This window comes from Macaca nemestrina, chromosome 7 (genome assembly GCF_043159975.1).
Source record: "Macaca nemestrina isolate mMacNem1 chromosome 7, mMacNem.hap1, whole genome shotgun sequence".
Classification (NCBI taxonomy): domain Eukaryota; kingdom Metazoa; phylum Chordata; class Mammalia; order Primates; family Cercopithecidae; genus Macaca; species Macaca nemestrina.
In genome coordinates this window covers 12475041-12496949 of record NC_092131.1, presented here as the reverse complement: position 1 = coordinate 12496949, position 21909 = coordinate 12475041, and the positions used below count along the sequence as shown (strand labels likewise).

At 50.3% G+C, this 21909-nt stretch overlaps 1 protein-coding gene and 1 long non-coding RNA gene across 16 annotated transcripts in view; one reads left to right on the top strand and one right to left on the bottom strand.

The window, feature by feature from the left end:
- Positions 1 to 11429, bottom strand: part of LOC105467476 (calmin) — a 133196-nt gene extending 121767 nt beyond the window's left edge. For 6 of the 7 annotated variants that reach the window (XR_978913.2, XR_978914.2, XM_011717089.2 and 3 more), the window contains exon 1: positions 11204 to 11429. Coding sequence is in view for 4 of the 7 variants with exons in the window: in XM_011717089.2 (XP_011715391.2) it covers positions 11204 to 11285 (82 nt within the window). In the remaining 3 variants the exon portion in view is untranslated. The remainder of the gene's footprint in view (positions 1 to 11203) is intronic. The other variant, XM_024788414.2, reaches the window with a different exon arrangement.
- Positions 11430 to 11581: 152 nt separating this feature from the next.
- LOC112424181 (uncharacterized) overlaps positions 11582 to 21909 on the top strand; it is a 44402-nt gene continuing 34074 nt past the window's right edge. For 3 of the 9 annotated variants that reach the window (XR_011625586.1, XR_011625582.1, XR_011625580.1), the window contains exons 1-4: positions 11582 to 14157; positions 16923 to 17066; positions 17187 to 19042; positions 20966 to 21176. This is a non-coding gene — a long non-coding RNA (uncharacterized lncRNA). The remainder of the gene's footprint in view (positions 14158 to 16922; positions 17067 to 17186; positions 19043 to 20965; positions 21177 to 21909) is intronic. The other 6 variants (XR_011625583.1, XR_011625585.1, XR_011625588.1 and 3 more) reach the window with 6 other exon arrangements.

Below are 21909 nucleotides of genomic sequence, written 5' to 3'. Positions count from 1 at the left end.
GTCCCCACATTCAAATCTCATCTTACTACCCAGCCCCTGCCTGACTTCACCTTCCCAGGCTTACCTCTGATTCTTGGTTCCACCACTTATTAACTCAATGGCTTGGAACCTGTGACAATCTCACTCAGCCTTAGTTCTCGGGGCTGATAATAATGCATGAGAGTTCTTTCAAGGACATGGCACAGGGACCTGCACTGTGGTCACCTCTCCCCAGCCTACCAACCCCCTCCTCGCACACACTCCACATGATCACATCAGTGCCCTATAACCAATAAAGACAGTCCCTGACTTAATTGATTTTTATACAGCATGTACTATGTATTATACATATTGCAACAACAACAATACCACAGAGGGTGTCTTCTGTAACTCAGGTTGCAACTCCCCCAGTGTGGTCTGACAAGGAAGAAGCCGTGCGCACGCATGGGGGAGCTTTTTCAGCCACACAGCCATATATTTGGAATATTACTGGAATGTCTGATTGCATTTCATCCTTGTTTTATAAAAATAAGTAGAAACAGAAGAAAAAAAAATGGGAACTGTGGTTATCCATGATCATTACTGGTTTCACAAACCTACCAGGAGACAACAATGGAACTGGGGCCATGAAAATTGTGGGGCTAATCCCGTGTTCAGCCAAGGAGGGAGAGGGAGGCCAGGGAGGTTGGAGACACAGATGACATCATTCAACAGCACTGAAACAGTGAGGTAGGATTACGGCTTTTTTCCCCATTATTTGGCAGTTGAAGTCCCTTGTAGCTTACATGTCTAGCCTGGGACTTTCAGTATGTGATGCAATAAAATGAAAACTTGGAAACTGTCTATAGAACCGTAATTTAATGATGCTCTCTTGTTTTCTAAACAAACATATTTCACATCAAGTAGAAGATTGCTTACCCAACACAACCAGGACTCAGCTTGCTCTAGGGTAACGGCATTTCCAGGGTTCATGTATCTCCACTCCAAAAGAACACAAGGATTAGAACAGAGATGTTACTGCTGCCAGAACATGTCCAGTCCCAGAATCCACACAACAGTGTATGCAACTAGAGGACACTATGATGCCACCCTCTTTGTCCCAGGGCCACAGGGCATAGAGGAGAGACTACCATGACACAACGCCACCACCTTCTCTGGTCTCCTGGGTAAAGAGTTTGTTGGCTCACGCTGGCCTCTCCCTTCCTCTTAAAGCCCACTCCTGCCCTTTGTCAGGAAGCCTCCCCGAGTTCTCCAGCCAGGCGGTGGCAGCCCTGTGACCACAGCCCTGGCCTGTGCACTCTCAGCTAAAGCTTGCTGCCCCCACCCTGGTCTCCACCAAACTCGCAGAGAAACCTACAGGGCAGTCCAGCTGTGCAAATATCTCCCCAATGTGTCTATTCTACGGAAGCAGAGAAGGCTTGACAGCCATTTGTTATTTATTTGTGTATGAGATTCCCATGGCTGCTGTGACAGATTACCATACGCTTAGTGGCTGAAAACAACACAAATATATTCTCTTCTAGTTCTGAAGGTCAGAAGTCTGAATGGGTTTTACCAGCTAAAACCAAGGTTACAGGCAAGGCTGTGTTCCTTCTGGAGATTCTAAAGGGGAATCCAGGTGTTCCCTCTTCTGGCTTGTAGAGGCCTGATATGGTTTGGGTGTGTGTCCCCTCCAAATCTCAGGTTGAAATGTGATCCACAGTGTTGGAGGTGGGCCCTGCACTGGCTCCCCTTCCCTTCTGCCATGATTGAAAGCTTCCTGAGGCCTCCCCAGAAGCAGATGCTGGCACCACACTTCCTGAACAGCCTGCAGAACCATGAGCCAATTAAACTTCTTTTCTTTATAAATTACCCAGCCTCAGGTATTTCTTTAGAGCAATGCAAAAACAGCCTAACACAAGGCCCCTGCGTTCCTTGGCTCCTGGCCCCATCCTGCAGCAGCACCGCTCTCAACTCTGCTTCCATGATCACATCTCCTCTCTCCCTCTCTCTCTGACCCTCCTGCCTCCTTCTTAGAAGGAGGCTTGTAATTAGTTGGGTCCACTTGGATAATCCAAGATAATCTCCTTATCTCAAGATTCTTCACTTAATCACATCTGCCAAGTCCCTTTTACCAAGGAAGAGGACATATTCACCCGTTTGGGGGATTAGGATGTGGACATCTTGCAGGGGGAGGCATTGTCCAGCCTATAACGGTTCTGAAGACCTGCTTCATGTTAGGGGCTGGCAGGACAAAGATGCACACACTCCACTCAGGGTTCCACTCAGAGGCGGGCTCAGAGGGCATTTGTGAAGCCCCTGGGAGTCCAGACCCCAGGACTGTGAGTTCTGCCCAGGAGGGCACAGACAGGGCCCAAAGAGGCTGTTCTGGGCGTGGTCACAGTCATTCTCTGCAGAAAGGACTGTGTGGACAAAGGCAGAGCAAGGGGAAAGGGCATGGCCTATGGGCGAACCCGGAAGACACCTGGGTGCAGCTGTGGCCCAGCTCCTTCAAGGAAGGCCAGGAGAGATGGGGGCAGGGCACAGAGCAGTGCTTCTGCCCAAGGGCAAAGAGCCCTGGTGGAGAGATGGACCGGGTGCGAGAAATGTCTTCAGGTTGCAGGGCCGGAGCAGGACAGGGGCACTGGAGGTAGGGTAGACAGTGGTCGTGGCAATTAACAAGGAGAATGTGTGCAAAGGAGGCAAACATGGGAAGGCCCAAGTGTGACAGATATTCAGGGCCAGGAGTGATGGGACACGGCAGGCAAGGGAAGGGGCACATGAACAGTGCTATCTGAAGGTTCAGGTTCCTCCACCACCAGATTGGCAGGTCACCTCCGAGCCCCCTCCCCACCTGCCGCCCCAGTTCTCAGCTGGAAGGGCTCAGAACACTGCTTTTAAGTATGTCATACCATAGAGGATTAAAAATAGTTTTAAAAAGGAGAGGGATATAAATACCGCAAAGGCTCCTGGCTGCATGGAGAACCCCCTAGGAGAGGAAAGCAGGGGTGGGGCGTGCCTCCACCATCGGAGCCCTGGGGTCCTTGCAGTTAGAACCGGAGGTCTGCAGCTCTGCAGGAGCTGAAAGTAGTTCTGGTCAACACCAAAATGACCCCAGGGCTTCTGTAAATTCCCCAAATCCTAATGACCCCAGGGCTTCTGTAAATTCCCCAAATCCTCCTTGCTTTTTCTGTGCTTTGGGGACACTGGACCACAATCTCCAAGAAGCAGTAGAACACAAGGGAACCAAATAAAAAGAGGAACAGAAATAAAAGGTGAAGGTCAACTGCATGGGCCCATCTGGGACGCACCATCCTGCATTCCCTGACCCAACCCTGGCTTCCGTCCCGCTGAGGAGCTTGCTGGGACTCTCCCTGACCCCATGACCCCCCAAAACAAGCTCCCCTACCCAGTGGGTTTATGGGACATATTCTCCTCTGTGCCCCATCTTCTGCCACCTTCTTCATCCCAGGGATACAGAACATACAGGCAACCACTGTGACATGACATCACCACGTTCTCTGGCCTCCTGGGTAGACAGTCTGTGACTCACGCGGGCCTCTTCCTTCCCCTGAGTCCCACTCTCCTGCCTTCTGTCAGGAAGCCTCCCCGGGGTTCTGTGGTCAGGTGGTGGCAGCCCCGTGACCAGAGCCCTGGTCTGTACACTCTCAGCTCAGGCCTGTTGCCACTATCCTGTTCTCCACCAAACTTACAGAGAAACCTACAGGGCCGTCCAGCTGTGCAAATATCCCCCTCAAGGCTGGACTGGGCCTCCCTCTCCACCCTACACTCCTGCAGGACCCCACAGTTCCTACACGCTGATCTCAACCTCACCACACCCCTGTCCTCTCTGTACTGAGAACTCCTAGCGTGTCCCATTCACCCATCCCTCCATCCCAAGCTCCCAGAATTTCAGGAGGACTCGACAACTGTTATTTGATCAAAGGACCAGGCTTTGAGTGGGTAAGCCCATTTCTAAAGCAGGTTCAAAATGTACCCCAGGCAGAAAGGCACCCTTTGGAGAAGGTTGGGCTGTCACACATACAACAAGCATTCCCTGCTGTCATCACCAGATCACGTGCCCTGGGTCTAGGTTTAGAAAATACAGTTCCTAACTTCCTACAGGAAGTCTTCCAGATTGCCGTATTCTGCATAGCAGCCTGATCCTTGCTGACAAGGACACCTTTCCTACTCTGGCCTCACCCCACCAACCTGATTCCAGCCTCCTAGGCCACTATATTCACATCTTGCTGCTGGAAAGAAGAGTGATCCCTTGTACCACAGATGTTGGGGTTTTCTTCTGGATAGAATCACACGTGGGATAACAATGACCAGGCAAGTGTGGGAGGCACGTGGCCGCGGTTCCAAGACAACGCCTGAGTTCTGGGATGTGGGGGCATCTTGACGGTTTTCATCCTGGGCTGCTGTTACAAGGCAGAGCAGCTGACTTAAGGAAAAACATCTCTGACACACACACACACAGATACACACACAAAATACACATACACGGCCTGGCGCAGTGACACACCTGTAATCCCAGTACTTTGGGAGGCCGAGGCAGGTGGATCACCTGAGGTCAGGAGTTCGAGACCAGCCTGGCCGACATGGTGAAACCCCGTCTCTACTAATAATACAAAAATTAGCCGGGCATGGTGGCGCATGCCTGTAATCCCAGCTACTCAAGATGCTGAAGCAGAAGAATTGCTTGAACCCAAGAGGCGGAGGTTGCAGTGAGTCAAGGTCGTGCCATTGCACTCCAGCCTGGGTGACAAGAGTAAAACTCTGTCTCAAAAATAAAAATAAAAATAAAAAACACACATACACATACCCCTTTTCTTTTGCTGAGAGCATTTTACTAACACTTTCTCCATTTCTATCTTCCTCTTTTTCTACACTGGGCTGGATGATACATAGTTTTGGTTTTGTGGGTACTTCTTTGCCTCAACTACTCAGCTGTTCCCTTGTCCTGCAAAAGCAGCCATAGGCAATATGCAAATAAATGGGTGTGGCTATGTGCCAATAAAACTTTATTCACAAAAAGAGGCTGCGGGCCAGATTTGGCCCGTGGGCCATGATTTGCAAATCCCTACTCTGATAGAAAGAAAGTAGGAAAAGAAGACCTAGAAAGAAAGAAAAAGTTCAAGGTTTTTTGATGCTGCACTTATGATTTCTGATGCTGCCTCTAATTCCTTCTGTGACTAACACAATCTACCACTGTTTAAACAAAAAAAAAAAGAGGCACGGGGAAAGAAAAAAAAATTTACAAAAAGGTTTCCATGGGAATGGGGAGTTCACTTTTAATGGTTCAATCACAGAAAAGACAATTACTTTATTTTTCTCTCTTCCCCTTAGACATAGGGCAGATGTGATCTATGGCTTGTTGGGGAGAGGGACTTTGTCCAGAGCCTCAGCTATTCCAGTGAAAAATTAAATGCCAGAGTGTTCCACAGGTCAGGGAGGGCAGTTGATGAAATCTGGGCCTCTTGGGCAAACGGTTGCTTCCCCAGAGCTGTCGATCTGGTAAGACAGCCGCCTCTCTCACGAGGCTGCAGGGCCAGCAGGCAGCTCTGGACTGCTCTGATGCAAAGTCGTGGCTGCTGACACGTGATTCAGTGGCGAAACCTCTTCCTCGGTCTCCTGCCAACTGGACTGAGGGCTTCTCTCTCCCTGCTGAAAAGCCATTTGCGAGATGGGCTTCTGTTTGACCTGGCCCCTGAACACTCTTGTTCCTTGGTACAAACATGCATGGGTGGAGTCCGGAGCCCCTTGTTTGTCCTGATTGCCGGCTGGCCACTAAACCTCCCTAGGTAACTTCAACTTGACAGCCAAGGACAAGCCAAGAATGGACATCATTTACCATGTGTACTTGTATAGCAAAGCTTATGAAATGCAGCATTTTCTACCCGGGACACTTGGTGGAAGTGAATCTCCAGCACTCCACAGTGAAAAGAATCTAGGATGCAGCCAGCAGTGCTTAGCAGAGCCCAGAGTCACACACCAGCCATCACTCATGCATGCCAGGGGATGGAATGCAGATGGCTTTAGGTGGGCACCTGCCCAGGCCTGCCACTCCTTGACCACCTTCCCAGGGGTAGATTTGAGCCCCAGATAAACCAACCCTCTCATTTTGCAAATGAGGAAACTAAGGAACAGCAAGGGAGAGAGATTTTCCAGAATCTCACAACAAGTTCGCGACAAAGCCAGGACCCGGGCTCAGGCCTTCAGCCTCTGAGTCCTGGCTGTGGCTTCCTCAGCTGCACAATGCTCCACCTGGAAAGGCCCCTCGGGAAAAATCCACACCATGAGATAGGGATGGAGCCGGCACTAGAACACGGCCTTTTGCCTGTAATCAGGAATGAACTCAAAGCCCGTGGCCTGACCCCAGCCACGGCCAGAAAGACACTTTCTACATGATGATTCATCCCTTAGAACCAAGCACACAGCCCCAGGGGTAGTGCCCTGGCAGGCAGTTCCTTGACAGGAAACCTGTGCATTTGGTTTTCTTTGAGTTTTTATATAGAAACCTTCAGTGCACTTGCTGTGCCCTCTAAGAGCTGGCGGAGGTGGGAACGGGAACAGTCCCCACTTGGCTCCATCCCTTCTCTGGCTGCTGGATAACAGTGACCACGGCGGCATCCCATCCGACCGCTGCATGCTCCACTGCTGTGTGAAAGGAAGGTCTAGAGATAGGGAGGTAAAGATGGGGCGATAAGGAACTGGAGGGGCAGGCTGTGGGGGCAGGAAGTACTGGGGAGTTATGGGAGAGAAGGTTGGCGTGGCATCCTGAGCCAGGCCACAGGTGACCTTGAACAGCAGGTCAAGGGGCTTGGACTTCATCCTGTAAGCCAGTGCAACCCAGCCTTTTTCTCATGGTGACATGGGACCATGACACTGTTTGTCCTGGGGTGGACCAAAGAGCTGTGTTGCCCTTAGCTCACGGGGTTGGGAAGCTCTGCTGTAGGTCACAAAACCTACTGGTGGCTCAGCAACAACATGCTGGAGAGGCCAGGTGGTGGGTGGAAAGCAGTAAAGAAGTCAGTCACTGCGGAGTCCAAGCTCGCATGAGGAACACCTGCGCCTGGGCCTGAGCCAGTGGAACAAAAGGAGAAAGTGGGCCACACGGGCCGGGGCTGATCCTTCTGAAAACGCGGGCCCTGCCCTGCCTCTGAGCCTGCCTTGAGGGGATTCCAATAATTTCTCTCCCTTCTGCACTGTGCAACCCAGAACCTACGCAGTCAAGTTTCTGCTTGGCCTTCGAAGTCCAGGTCAAGAATTACAGCATCAAACCCCAAAAGTACGAGAACGACAGCGGATGGCCCAAAGCAGAACTGACCTCTGCACTGCTAGAATCAGAAAATTCATGCTCCAGTCTGGCTGGGTGCCCAGGACGGTTTCACGCTCCTGAGAGGCAAAGACTAGAACCAGCTTTCATTCCCCAATGTCTGCAAGATGCTACGTGCTCGACACACATGTGCTAAACTGCTCAGAGAAGGGCTGTGGGTTTCTCGGGTGGTGGAGGCTTCCCACATGAATGGAGTCTTCTTTAAATCCTGGCCTGACACCCCTTTTTGTCCAACAGTACAGTGATCCCCAGAACTGGTGGAATACTGAGCTGGACCCCGAGGTTCAGGCAAACAGGGAGAGGGGGCAGCCGGAGTAGCTTGTCTTTGGAAGGACACCGGAGCCCTTGTAGCCAACAGCCAGGCAGGGAATTAACACACAGACCTATTAACTCACCACCTCTAACGTCAATTCTAGAAAATATGTCCCTGCCTTCCCACATGGCTCCAAGGAAGCGGGGACCACCTGACAGAGGCTGCCAGCATCCTGCAATTCTATCTTCTCCTCTCCAAAAAGGTCAACAGCTTGGACCACCCCCGTTTCCTTGCAAGGGACCCTGTGAGGGTGGCACAGGCAGTCTGCCCAGAGGGACATGTCCATGCTCTGCCAGAGGGCTCCTCCTTGACAAAGGTCTTTTTGAGCTACGCATGTGAACATATCCATGAGAACTGCATCTGCTCAGACGCAGGAAGGTGAGTGGCAGGCCTCTTGGGAGGGGCCACCACTCTGCCCAGCTCACCCTGACCTCCAAAGACAGGTCTGGAAATCTTCATTCCAATGTTTTTTGGGGGAGGATCTATGACATCACAATCATATTGCATGGATTTCAGAATCCCACTGTTCAGCGTGAGAGATAAAAGCCTCGGATGAGCAAGTGAGCAGAGGCCAAGATACATCTAAGTCAACTTAAACATATGGATATATGGAAAGATACAGCTCTATTATGAAACTATTCTTCCCTGAAAGGCAATATCCCAGAGGCTGTAACCTCAGGGCTACCCCTCATTAATGACCCCAGGATCACCCCATCCCAGGGCCCCAAGGGAGTCAAAGCTTTCTGAAAAGAATCAGGAATGCCTGACCCTGACAGCAGCTGCTGCCTGCAGACGGAGGCCGGGAATCCTTCTCAATCCCTATGATTACAGATCCATAAGATCCCACAGTAGCCCTCCTTCCATCGCCACGACAACTGCGACTACCTGTGCTGTAAGCAGGCACACAGCTTCAATGGCAGCCCCTCTGCCTGGACTCCTCCTGCCCCCCTTAACTTGACTATCCCCTGCACTGAGTTCAGAAGAACAAGGCCCCTGCTGGTGGCCCCCAAAGCCAATCATCCAGGCACAACTGGGGCCAGCTGACATCCGACAGCCAGTTATGGCAGATGCTCTAAGCTCGGCGTGGAGCACCTTCTGGACTGGGCCCTTTGGCTGAGACTTCCTGAGTACCACAGGAGCAAGGAGAGAAAACGCCTATTAAGCATTCGGTCAAGAGACTAACCAAGGGAAAAATCAAGAGAAGACAGATGCCTGCCCCCACTCCATTCCCAGCCTCTTCTCAGCAATGCTAAGCAAAGCACAAAGTCCGACACGGTAACTCTACAGTGCTAATGCCCCCCAAAGACACAGACAGCTTCATTCATTCATAATAGCCCCAAAATGCACACAACCCAAAGGACCCTCAACAGGTGAATGGATCATCAAGCGGTGGTGCATCCATACCATGGAATAGCACTCAGCAAGAAAAGGAGGTCCAGACACAGGCGAGAGCACAGAAGAATAACACCAGCACAATACTGAAAAAAAAAAAAAAAAAAAAAAAGGCCGGAGTACACACTGTATGATCCAATTGTATATCAGGTTCTAGTGGCAAAACTAATGTTCAGTAATGAAGATCAAGCTAGTTCCCTTGGTGGTCAGGGGCAGTGTTATTGGCTGTGAAAGAAGATGAAACCATCATCTAGGTTACTGGAAATCTACACCTTGATCTGGGTGGTTGTTACATAGATGTACCCAAACATAAAGCTTTCTTGAACTTAAGAATAAGTGCACATTTAAACATGTACATAAATTTAAAAGTTTATTTTTTTAATGGCAAAGCCTGTTGATGCTTAAATTGTAACTGACATTTGCCTAAAAGTGAGGACAGTTCACTGGGAGCTGAGGGAGAGGAGCCTACTCAGTGAACTCCTACCCAACCTCCAGGACCCATCTCAAATTGTCCCTAGTCTGTGAAACCTTCTCCCACTGTTCTGGTTGTAACCTAATGCTCATATTGCGGGGCATCTCTTCACAACAGTCAATCTTCTCTAAACCAGGAGCTAATCCTAGAGGAATGCAGGAACTTGTTACACCAAGCATTGGTTAGTTAGTATGTGCTTATTAAACACTCAATGATTGCCTAAGAAAGACAGGTACACACACACCCTGACAGTCCAAACAAGACCGCATCTCAGTAGACACTAATGCCCACCCCCAAAGAGGATGTCAGTTCTTCTCAGGCAACAGGATCCAGGCACTTGGCTTATTATCAAAAGAGATCACTTTCAACAACCCAGCCCAAGCCCCCTCCTCTAACACAAATCACAGCCAGAAGAGATCAGACAGGCACAGAGCAAACTCAGTTTCCAGTGTCCACCCCAGGAGGTTCCTCACTCCTTTTGAGGTCACCTCTGCCAGCACAGTCCTTGCCCAACCTAGGGACGGGACAGATCCACCTAGGCTCCCAGGAAACATTTAATCAGGTGTAATGTTTAAACTTGACTGCTTGGCCATCCCCCAGCAGCTGGGGCTCCCTGCCCTCCAACAGTAAAGTCGCTGCCCTCGCTGGGGGAGGGCACCCACAGCCCCATCGCCTCTCTGCCCAGGCCTCCCAGCTCCTAGCCACTCCTAATCTTGAACTCTCTAGAAACCCAAGCCTGCAGGGGAAGCAGCTACAGAAACTTCACCTGCACGGGTCAATGTGGGTGAAGAAGGGCCAGAAGTGGTGTTTTGTCTAGTTCTGCAAAGTTCACACATGAAAAAAAAAAAAAAAAAAAGAAGTTGTGGGGGGGAGATTATGGGTGACTTTTTTCCTTCAAATATTTGTGTGCTTTCTAAGTTTCCACATTGAATAAATTATTTTGAAAGAGAAACACACTTCATGTGTGGCACCGCCACCCCCAGCCGCTCTCCACCACTGGAGTTTCTTTTTCACCTCTTCTCAGCTACCTCCCAGGTAGACGCCTTGGTCCCAAAGTCCTGTGCCCAGGCGGGGTCGGAGTTGGGGGTGGGGGGGCTCTTGCCCTCTCCCCATTTGGAGTCCTGATCCTGCAGGGGAGAGGCAGCTCCCTAAGCAAAGAGGCCGCTGGAGTTGGGTGCTTGACTGACCCCGCCGATCCGATCCGCACCCCTGGCACCCTCTCCCCAAATCACCCCCCTGAAGCACCGCCCACCATTCAATTCCCCTTGCCTCGAAGGTACTTAGGAAGTGCGCGAACTCTCTCACACACACACACACACACACACACACACACACACACACACACACACACAGAGTCGCACTGTCTCCTCCCCTCCCTGACCTGGGCCACCGCCCCCAACAGCCCACGTACAAACTTCTCCAAACTCGCAGCGGTGGCTGGAGGGGGTGGTGACGTCCCCCTAATGAAAATGAGAGCCCTCTCCCCTCAACGCACACACGTGTGGCGCCCCACCCCCTGGGCAACTGTAAATCTGGCCGGAGCTGGCCGCCCTGGGGCTTGGGGGCGGGCGTCCAACCCCAGCCTCTCACCCCAAGGCAAGTGACAGCAACAACTAGCGGCCGGCGAGCGGGGGCGGCGCGGGGGAGTTGCCAAGTGTCTGAGCTGCGCCCCGGGCTCCCCGAGCGCCCGGCCGGGCGATCCCGGGGCGAGCCTGGGCTGCGTTACCTTGCAGGTTCTGCACTCGGATGTCGCTGATCTGCCCGATGAGCTCCTCGCGTTGGAACCAGTCCCACTCGTGTGCAGCCATGAAGCGCGGGCGGGAGGGCCCGGGCCAGCGCGGCGCGGGCGGCGGGCGCGGAGAGCCTGGCGGGCGGGCGCGCGAGCGGCACGCACCCGGCGAGGGCGCCGCGGAGCTGGAGCCGCGGCGGGCGCGGGCGGGGCGCGGGCGGGGCGGGCGGCGCGGGCGGGGCCGCCCCCGCCGCGGGCTGGCAGCGAGCGAGCGCGGGGCGGCGGGTGCGGGGCGCCGGGCTCGCGCTCACTCCCCCGTGCGGGGGCGGGGACCCCGGGGGGCGAGGGGCGGGGCGGGGCGGGGCAGGGGCGGGAGGCTGGGTCAGGCCAGTTTGTTTTTTTTTCTTTCCGGGGTGTTTGTTGGTTGGATTGTTTGGTTACAAACCGGCGGTGATGAGGCGGGTCCCGGCCCCCAGATTGTGATGTCTCAGGAGGCGGTGGGCCAGGTGACGCAACTGGAGGTGGGCCCGCGGCTCTCAGTACCTGGTCTAGGAGGCAACCCCTCCCTCCTGTCCGGAATAAGACGCCCCGTCCGCGGGTTCCGTGTCCCCTGCCCACTCTTGAGAGGCAACCCCCACTTGGAGGGACCAGGACCCGAGTCCTACCCATCCCCGAATCCTAGGAGCCCTACGGGGAGCGTCGAGGGCCTGGGTCGGGGGTTATACTAGTGTAGAGGTAAAGTTGTGGGAGTCTCCAAAGTGGGGGGCTGTGGGGGAAGGGCCTTCTTCGTTGGTTTAGATACCAGGAGCCTTTTCCGGTCCAGTGATGTGACTCCAGCTTCTAGGAAAGAGCAAGAAGCAGGCCAGCTCCTAAGAGCTGGGGTACGCTGTGGGGTCTCCGGCCACTGAGTCTCCAAGTGGCCGTCTCTGGGGTCACTTGAAATTACTGAAAATGCCAGGACAGAACTTCCTGTGGAAATTACTGAAATTACTGAAAATGCCAGGACAGGCCTTCCGTTCCCCTCCTTCCCCACCTCCACTGTTGAACTCTAGAGAATTCCAGGATCTTATCTTGTTTGGGGCCCACCATGTGGTTTACACTCCTTAAAAGTGAGACCCTCCAGTTACCGAATTTGCCCAGGGCTGAGGAATTACTTAGGAGCAGGAAGTCCCAGCCCCCTGCTCCCAGCTCAGCGCTTGGTCCCCTTCTGTGACAACTAAGGCCACAAAGACAATGGCTTTAAATATTCAGTGTTCCAAGAGGGGGGAAAAATGGACAGGGCTCACTGGGCGTTGAAACACATGGGCCTAGGTGCATCACTGCTCTGTTCACAGCAATGAATCTGGGAAACCCCGCTGCTCACTAATTACCCAGTAGCTATGGAGGTCCCCGTGAAGGACAGACCTGTGCCCTTGAGGCAGGGCCCTGAAGGAGGGTGAGTCTACCCTGAAGTCACCCATGGGGGCAGGGGCTTCGGGTAGCCATTAAACAAGGGAAGGAGATTTCTAAAGTGGACTCTAGAAAGGAGAAAGTCAGTTTGGGTTAAGGAACTGTGAATGGGGGTGGAGAGCAGCACAGGTCTCTAAAGGCTGGCCTTGGAGCTGAGCCCAGAAGGAGGAGAGGAACCACCACTGGGACAGCAGTTTGGGCGGGGGAAGGTGGCATCTGTGGAGACAGAAGTGGAGGCCCCATCAGGGGCTCCTGGGTGCTTGGGCTTCAGGCAGAAACTTCCTCCCCGCTGCCTTGATTCTTAATCTTGTGGTCATTTCACACTCCAGGGAGCAGGATCTCTTTCTGCGTGGTGTGGAGCCAGTATGGTAGTAGCAGCCAGGCTAATTTTGCCCCATCTGCTAGCCGTCTCCCTGTTTTTACACTTCAATTTATTTTCCATAATTGCTGTGGGGTGAAGTTGTGCTGAAAACCATTTTCTTTACAAAGCAAAGAGCTAAGAGAATCGGCGTTGTTCTCCATCATGAGGCAGGTCACAGGGAATCTGTCTTTAAGCGACGTGCCCTGTGGATGTTAGCTACGGGGATGGGCCATTTTTCATGATACAAAGATGACTGATCTTGGGAATGGACAGCCACGTCATTTAGGGAACATTACCCAGGCAGCAACAGCTCCCTGGCAGGGACAGACTATGATCGCCATTGACTGAGCACCAACTCAGAGACGACTTTCAGCCTAAAGAACTTCTTTGCTTTGCAGTAAGGTGGAAAGAATTTTAGGTGTTTTTCAAAAAGCAATAGAAGCCAGTATTGAGCATGAGGCTGGCCTCTAAAAGGTACTTGAATATTCATTGAACTCGTGTGTCAATATCACCCCTGTCTCCTACAGTGTCTCTGGGCTCCTCAGTGGGTCACAAAAGTCATCTGTGATTGATCTGTGCCCCTCAATCCTGGCTGTACACTTTTTGAGCCAGCAGTGCTGAGCTGCCGCAGGTCCTGGCCACATCCAGTCACTTCCAGACCTTTGCTCAACTGTCCCCTTTGAAACGCCCTTCCCCTGCTCCCTGCACTTCCCCTTTACCTAGCTTACTCCTGCCTAATGATGTGCACCTCAGAGACTTCAACACCACTAGGCCCAGCCGGGTGCCTGTCTTGTACAATTCCCATAATATTAGGTACAATCACATAATATTCCATGAACTCTGCAATTCTGTTTCCCCATAATTGTGTTACTATAATTATGTTTACTTGAAGGTTTTCACCAATAAATTGTGAAGTACATGAAAACAAGGACTGCTCTGTGTCTGGCACAGGGAGAGGTCTCAACATTAAATGGGTGGATGAATGAATGACTCTCACTATGGGCCTGAACCCAGAAAGCAGAGGACCAAAGTGAAAACACAATTGACCTTCATGTCCAAGGCCCCAGTACGCTCCTGGAAAGGTGATAAAGAAGAAGTTTGCTTATGTGCAGTAGGCAAAGCATCTGCTTTTGGGAACCAGGTACATAACAATCTATGATATGTCCCTTCCTCTGGGTGTGTACAGCCTCCTGGATCTGGAGTTCTGGCTGGGAAAGAAGGGTGTGTGACTTTCAGAAGGAATTAGGTATTTGGCATATTTCATGAATCAACAGTCCTCTTTTTCTTTTGCACTTTTTTTGGGGGAAGGAGAAGTATTCTGCCTGAAGGCTTGGCTTCCTGGGAGTTTCCAGAAACTGGAGATTATAGAAGTTGACCAATCCTGCTAGAATCCTTGTCATTGTTTAAAACTGATTTCTGCTGAGGGAAGGGACTTGAAGTCAGAGAATTGTAGAGAATCCCCGAAATGAACCTTAAAGATCACTAAGTCTAACATCTCTTCCCATGTAAGGGCTTCTAAAACATGGTCCAGACAGGTCCAGATTCCCTGCAACCTGTCTCATGATGGATGGCCAAATGGTCTTCCTGCCTCTGCTTATGGGAACTGATTAATTCTGGCAGGAAACCCAGGTAGAGGTTTGCATCTCCTCATCCCAGACCCACTTTGAGGAAGAATAGGACAGTGAAGATGGCCCCAGTGCACCCTCCCAGCCACTTCCAGGAGGGGAGTGTGTTGGGGGCTTTGGCAAGGGGGATGCTGCCTTCTCTGGTCACGGCCTCAAGCCCTCACATATGCGCAACCCTTTAGGGTCTGGACAGCCCTTAGCTAGTGTTCATTTGGTCTTTGCAGTGACTTCATGAGGCCAAGGAGGCAGGGATCAGTTTTAGGTGGGGCTTAAAGCTACTAAGTAACCCGCCCAAGATCACAAAACAAGGCAAAATCAGTCTTTGTCCTGTAGCTCTTACTGCCTACCCGCATCTCTCCCAAATATGACTGCATAAAGGTTCCTGCTGTGGGCCAGACTGATGCTTAGCAAGTGGTATTAGTCATATGTTTATGTTGTGTTTTTTTAACGTCTTAACTCCTTCGAATCAGAATGCTCACCAGCATATAAAAATCTCTAGAAATTTCAAATTAATCCGATTAAGTGATTATAGTGGATCCTAGCTAGACTGACCAATGATTATCCTTCAAATGGACCAAAAACATCTCCTGGGCAGGGGGCTTGCATTATGATGTCACCAGGCTGCACTATATCATAAAGATCCCCTGGAATCATTGGTCACCTAGGGTCTGGCCCCGTGCTAGCACCCAACTGTGAACAAGACCCAGAATCCACCTGTGAGGAGGGAGTCCAGCTCTCTACAGTGTAGCCTGGCTCTGCAGTTTAGCCCTTATGGAAAGGACATCAAGGAGCCTTTGGAGGACTTAAACAGGAATCAGATTGTCCCTTTGGTTGTGGTGTGGAGAAGTGATCAGAGGAGTGAGGCAGGCTGTCAGGTGGCCCTGCTGGCCTTGGTGATATGGGTGTCAGGCAGTGGCAGCCTTTGCCAGAGGGGGTGGTCATGAAGATGGATTCTCTAGCTCTTCAGACAGTGGAATCAGCAGTACCTGGCGGCTGGCTGAGGAATTTGGCAACGCCCTGTCCATACGCTTTTGCTTCTAGGACTTCTGTATGTCTGTTACACCCACTATACTGCACACTCCTCAAGAATGCCTTGCAAGCAGACCTGTCTAATTCATCTGTGCAACGCCAGAGCCCAGTACCGTGCTGAGCACATAGTAGGAGCTCAGTAAATGTTAGTTGCATACATGAATAAACAAATATTTAAACTTCACCAAGCAGTAACTCCTAATGCTCATTGAGTGCCAAGCTCCTCAAGAGAGCCAGGGTCTCATCTGTGTCTTGGGAGTGCTGGCCGTCAGCCTGTCTGCCGAAGTTTTCCTGCTAAACTTTTCTCACCCATTGCCACCTACCTCCAGGAATCCTGTGGGATATAATGCAAAGGCTGGTAGCAGAGAGAGTGCTGAGACGTAGAAAGAATCCAGGCTCGGCCGGGTGCGGTGGCTCATGCCTGTAATCCCAGCACTTTGGGAGGCTGAGGCGGGCAGATCACGAGGTCAAGAGATGGAGACCAGGCTGGCCAACATGGTGAAACCCTGTCTCTACTAAAAATAAAAAAATTAGCTGAATGTGGTCGCGCCTGTAGTCCCAGCTACTTGGGAGGCTGAGGCAGGAGAATCACTTGAACCTGGGAGGCAGAGGTTGCAGTGAGCCGAGATTGCGCCACTGCACTCCAGCCTGGCGACAGAGCGAAGACTGTCTCAAAAGAGAAGAGAAGAGACAAAAGAGAAGAGAAGAGAAAGAGAAAGAGAAACAGAAAGAAAGAGAAAGAGAAAGAATCCAGGCTCAGGCAAAAGGATAGTGGGTGTGGCGCAGTAGACAGCAGACAGAAGTGGCTACTCACAAGCTGTGTGACCTTGGGCAAGTTCCTGATTTCTTCTGGCCTCTGTGCTCTCGTCTGTAAAATGGGGCCCAGTGTCCCTACCTGGAAGGATTGTGTGAGATCAAAGATGTGCATACAGAGAAGAGATGTTTCAGTGAGGCTCTTTGGTAAGATTCAGATCATTTCCATGGTACAGAGTGAACAACATTCAGAAGAAAAACTTCCCCTGAACTTGGGAGATTACCTATAAGTAAAAGATGAATATAGTCTCTGAGATTTTATTAATTTTTTGGGTGTGTGTAGGTGTTGGTGGGTGGTTAAAAAAATCCTGCTTCCCTAAGTAGACAGCACCGGATGCCCCAATTTCCACAAATAAAACCCTTCATTTCTCCCAGGTTTGAACAGTCAAAGGCTGCTTCCCTAGAAACAGGTTTGCTAATTTTTTTTTTTTTTTTGCAGACATTAGAACACTATTTAAAGAGTATACATCTCCCAGTGAAGCAAATGATAAACTTTCCCACCTACAAAGTGTGAGATATTGGCAATGTAAAGATGTGAAGAGAGATAGGATACTATGGAGGGAGAGAAAGCACTGTATATGAGGTATTTGCAACAGCATTGCAGATTTTATATATATATATATATACATGTAATTTATATATATATATATATACATGTAATTTTTTAACATTTGGAATCAAAAGCAAACTTTATTGCTGATAGTCCCAGGAAGCTCACGCCTATAATCCCAGCACTTTGGGAGGCCAAGGAGGGTGGATCACCTGAAGTCAGGAGTTTGAGACCAGCCTGGCCAACATGGCAAAACCTCATCTCTACTAAAAATACAAAAATTAGGCAGGCATGGTGGTGAACACCTGTAATCCTGGCTACTCGGAAGGCTGAGGCAGGAGAATTGCTTGAGCCCAGAAGGCAGAAGTTGCAGAGAGCCAAGATCATGCCACTGCACTCCAGCCTGGGTGACAGAGCAAGACTCCATCTCTAAATAAATAAATAGTAAAGTGTGGCACAGATAAAATCCTTGAGCCAGCGCTTCGAGCTGACATTCCTTGCATGGACAACTCAATTACAACAAATTTGTTGTGCATCTATTAACTTACTGTGCGGCTGACATTGACCAAGAACTCACTGTTTTCCAAGGATTGAGTCAAGCGCTTTGTATGTATTATCTCATTTAATGCTCTCAACAACTCTTCCAAGGAGGTACTGTTATCATCCTAATTTTATTGATGAGGAAACTAAGGACAAAAAAGTTTAATAATGTCCCAAAGGTCACATAAGTCATTAGGTTAGCCAAGAAGGAACTGGAGTCCAGATGTTTTGCAGAAACCAAGTCTGATCTTTCTGCTCTGCAGCAGCAGCCTTTGAGGAGAATAGTTCGAGTTAGAAAGTCACTAAGAAATACTTTCAGTCAATTGTTGGTCTTAGGTAAACAAGAACGCAAGGGGCAAGTTTTCCCTGTTAGGCCAGGAGCCAAAAGTCTCTCCATTGCCCTCTGCAGAAAGGTTTCTTCTGTGCGAAATGCTGGGGGCATTTCTGCCTCTGACCCCTGAGCATCCCAAACACTGTGGCTATGCTGGAAAAGTATGTATGTTTCCTGCTGTTCAAATTGATTTCAACGTGTAAATTCTAAAACAAAGCAAAAAAGAAAAGAAAAGAAAAGCCTTTATCCAACCCAGCAAAAAGTCCAAATCCATCCTTGGTAGCCAATGTCATCCCAAGAGGACTCCACCAACCCTTCCCTTCCCACAGGGGCATGTTGCTCCTCACATGAAACAGGAGAATCTCATTTCTCCTCCCTTGAAACTGGGCTGTGATGCAAGACAGGTGAGCCCCAGAATTGGGGCTTAGCTCGGGAGGGTTCTTGGCTTCATCTGGGAAAGAATACAAGGGTGAGCTGGTGGTGGTAAACAGAAACTTTTACTGAAGCAGCAGCGTACAACAGCAGCAGCAAAGGCATTGCTCCTTGCAGAGCAGGGCTACCCCATGGGCAGCGTACCCAGAATAGTAGCTCAGAGCAGTTCTGCAGTTGCATTTATACTCACTTTTAATTATATTGCAAATTAAGGGGCAGTTTATGCAGAAATTTCTAGGAAAAGGGTGGTAACCTCTGGATTGCTGGGTCATTGCCATGGAAGGGGGTGGTAACCTTCAGGTGTTGCCATAGCAATGGTAAACTCACATGGCACACTGGTGGGGTGTCTTATGGGGAAGTGCTTCTGTCCCAACCTGTTTCAGCCAGTCCAGTATCTGAGTCCAGTTTGGTCCAGTATCTGAGCCCCACCTTCAGAGTCAAGTCCTGCTTCCTACCTCAGCTGGACTTAATGACTTGCTTGGCTAAGAGAATGTAGTGGATGCAATATTTGGGAGCCCCTGAGGCTGGGTCATAAGAAGCCTTGCAGTGTCTGTCCTAGCCTCTTGGAACACTCGCTCTGGTCACAGGCTTCTTCCATTTAATAAATCTGAGAGTGCCATGCTATGAGGAAGCCCAGTCAGCTGCATATGGGGTGACATATGAAGCCCCCAACTGCTTCAGCCATCTCAGCCCAGGAACTAAGCAGGTAAGTGAAACAACTACCTCAGACAAGGGCTCATCTTCAGCCCAGCTGAGCTTTTGGCCTGGCTACAGCCCCAGCTATCACCTGACTGCAACAGCATGAGAGATTCCATACAACAATTTCCCAGCAGAACTCAGTCAACCCCCAAAATCCTTGGAGAAAATTCGTTACTTAGTTTTAAGCTGCTCAGCTCTGTTATGCAGTACTAGCTAACTAGAGCACGGTCCTTTCCTCTCCATCTCCACGGTGCTCTGGTCCAGGTCATGGTCACCTCTCCCTTAGTTTCCCTCCACCACCACCTGCCTGTTTCCTTGTTCCCTATGGTGGTCCCCAACCTCACTCCCCAGGGTGATCTTAAAATGTCATCGGAGCATGTCACTCCCTGGCCTCCCTCTGCACATCTCATGAAAATCAGCCTCTTTGCCATGTTCACAGTGCTTGAGAAAGTTTGACCCCTCCTCTCATTGGTTCCCCCCTCCTCTTTCAAGCCACCTGTTCCCTTCAGTTCCTCTAAAGAGCTGCTTTATGTGCAAACCATATGACCCAAGAATTTCACTGGTAGTCTGCACTCACCAGAAGTGTACAAATATCAGCCAGGCGTGGTGGCTCATGCCTGTTAATCCCAGCACTTTGGGAGGCCGAGGTGGGTGGATCATTTGAGGTCAGGAGTTCGAGACCAGCCTGGCCAACATGGCAAAACCCCGTCTCTATTAAAAATACAAAAATTAGCTGGGTGTCATGGTGCAGGCCTGTAATCCCAGCTACTTGGGAGGCTGAGGCAGGAGGATCGCTTGAACCTGGGAGGTTGAGGTTGCAGTGAGCCGAGATCACGCCACTGCACTCTAGCCTGGGCGACAGAGCATGACTCCATCTCAAAAAAAGAAAAAAAAAAAGTGTACAAATATATTCCTTGAAATATGTGTTCAGGAGTATTCATGGCAGTGTTATTCTCCATAACCAACACAGCCCAAAGATCCATCAGGAGGAGGATGGATAAATAATGGAATACAATTTATCAAGAGGAGGAGAGAACAACACGAATGAGTCTCACAACCCTAACGTGGGGTGAAAGCAGCCAGATACAAAATAGTGCACAGTGCAGAGTCCTGTTGAAAAAGTGCTCAAAAACACACAATCCATGATGAGAAAAGTCAGGATAGTGGTTAGCCTTGGAGGGAGGTGGGAAATGGGAAGGAGCTTAAGGAGTGCCTCTGCGGTGCTGGTCATGCTTTGTTTCTCATATGGATCTGGTTGTACAAGTGTGTTATTCTCTAGGGGGTAGTTCGCCAATTGTACATTTTCTGGCTGGATGTTCAGTAAAGTGTTTTTTGTTTTTTTTTTTTTTAAAGTGCTGTCCTATCTCCTTCCAAATGACTTTCCTACGCACACCTTCGACATTCTTCCACCTGGAATTTACTGCTTTCTCTTAGTCTTCTTCTGGTTGTTTAGATCTAGCTCAGCCGTCCCCTCCTTGGGGAACCCTTCCTCTGTTGCATCAGTTAGCCTTGGCAGTGGGGCAAACATACCTGCAAGCAAAGCACAGTGGCTCAAAGCAGTCTCATTAATTAGCTCTTGATTCTGTGCTTGGCAGTTTGGATGGTTCTTACGCTGCTGGGGAGGATGATGTGGGCCAGTTTTGAGGAAGCAAGGCATGAAGAAAGAGAATCCCGCTTAAGTGCCCATCTGGAAAGCTTCATTCGTGCTAATCTGATTTAGTGCTTCATGAAATTGTGTTTTATAAATGCATAAACAAAGAATTGATAAGATTTGTTCTATAATCCAAGCCAAACACACATGTCCGTTACTGTGCTGGGAGCTGGGGACAGATTGATGGAGAAGATTAATGCAGGAGGCGGATACGGGTTCATTTGTACATTTTTTATTCCTTTATTTGTGCATTCATTTCACCAACCAACTTTAATGTAGGGCCTACCAAGTGCCAGGCAGCATTCCAAGCCCTGGAATCCAGTGACGAACACGACAGACAAGATTCCTGCCCCCAAGGAGCTGCACCTTATGAAGTCCGGCGATGAAGGAGACAGAAAATAAACAGAGGAAAACATACAACATGCCAGCTGGTGAGAAGTGCTAACAAAAAAAGACACAACTACGTCCGCAGAGTCTGAGATGTATATAGGTATGTAGAGTTCAGTTCTACTGGGGCAGAGGGCAGGAAAACGTTGTAAAAATAAGTACCGTGTTTTGCTTTTAGTAGAAGCCTTGTCAGGGGCTTCATGTGCATTTTTCCTAACCTGTGCCACAAACCATGAGGTAGACATCATTTTCCTACTTTGTTGATGGGGAAACTGATGTTCAGAGAAATTGAGTCACTTGTCCAAGGTCACACAGCAGGGTGAGGGTGGCCTCACACTGGTGTGTCCCAAAGGGCATCCGCCGTCCAGTGTTGTACTGTTGGTAGAGGTGATGAGGCCTGATGAAGCCAGGAAAGATAAGTGGATGTTTACCTGGTGGGCAATGGCCAAGGGAAGTGAAGGGAGCCCGGTGAGCAAAGCTGCTGGGTGTGAAACTGCCTGGTGTGGTCCAGGAGCTCAGTGTAGCCTGGGGCAAGCATGTGAGCTGGAAGGGAAGGGTGGAGGGCCGAATCCAGAGGGAGAGTGGGTTCTTGGTGATGGAGCCACGGCAGGTGCAAGGCTGGGGAGGGACATTTGTAGGCTCCCATTGAAACTCAGCCATCTAGAGCCTGTTTTCCCGTAGGCCTCTAGCTCCTGAGCTGCGGGAAGAAGGCTGTAGGGTGTTCAGAGCACAGGCTCTTCAATCAGACGGCACAGCCTGGGTACGTGGTGGGCTTAGCAATTTGCGCTTGTGAGATACAATGAGATTTCTCAGCAAATTCTGCGTCTCGGCTTTGG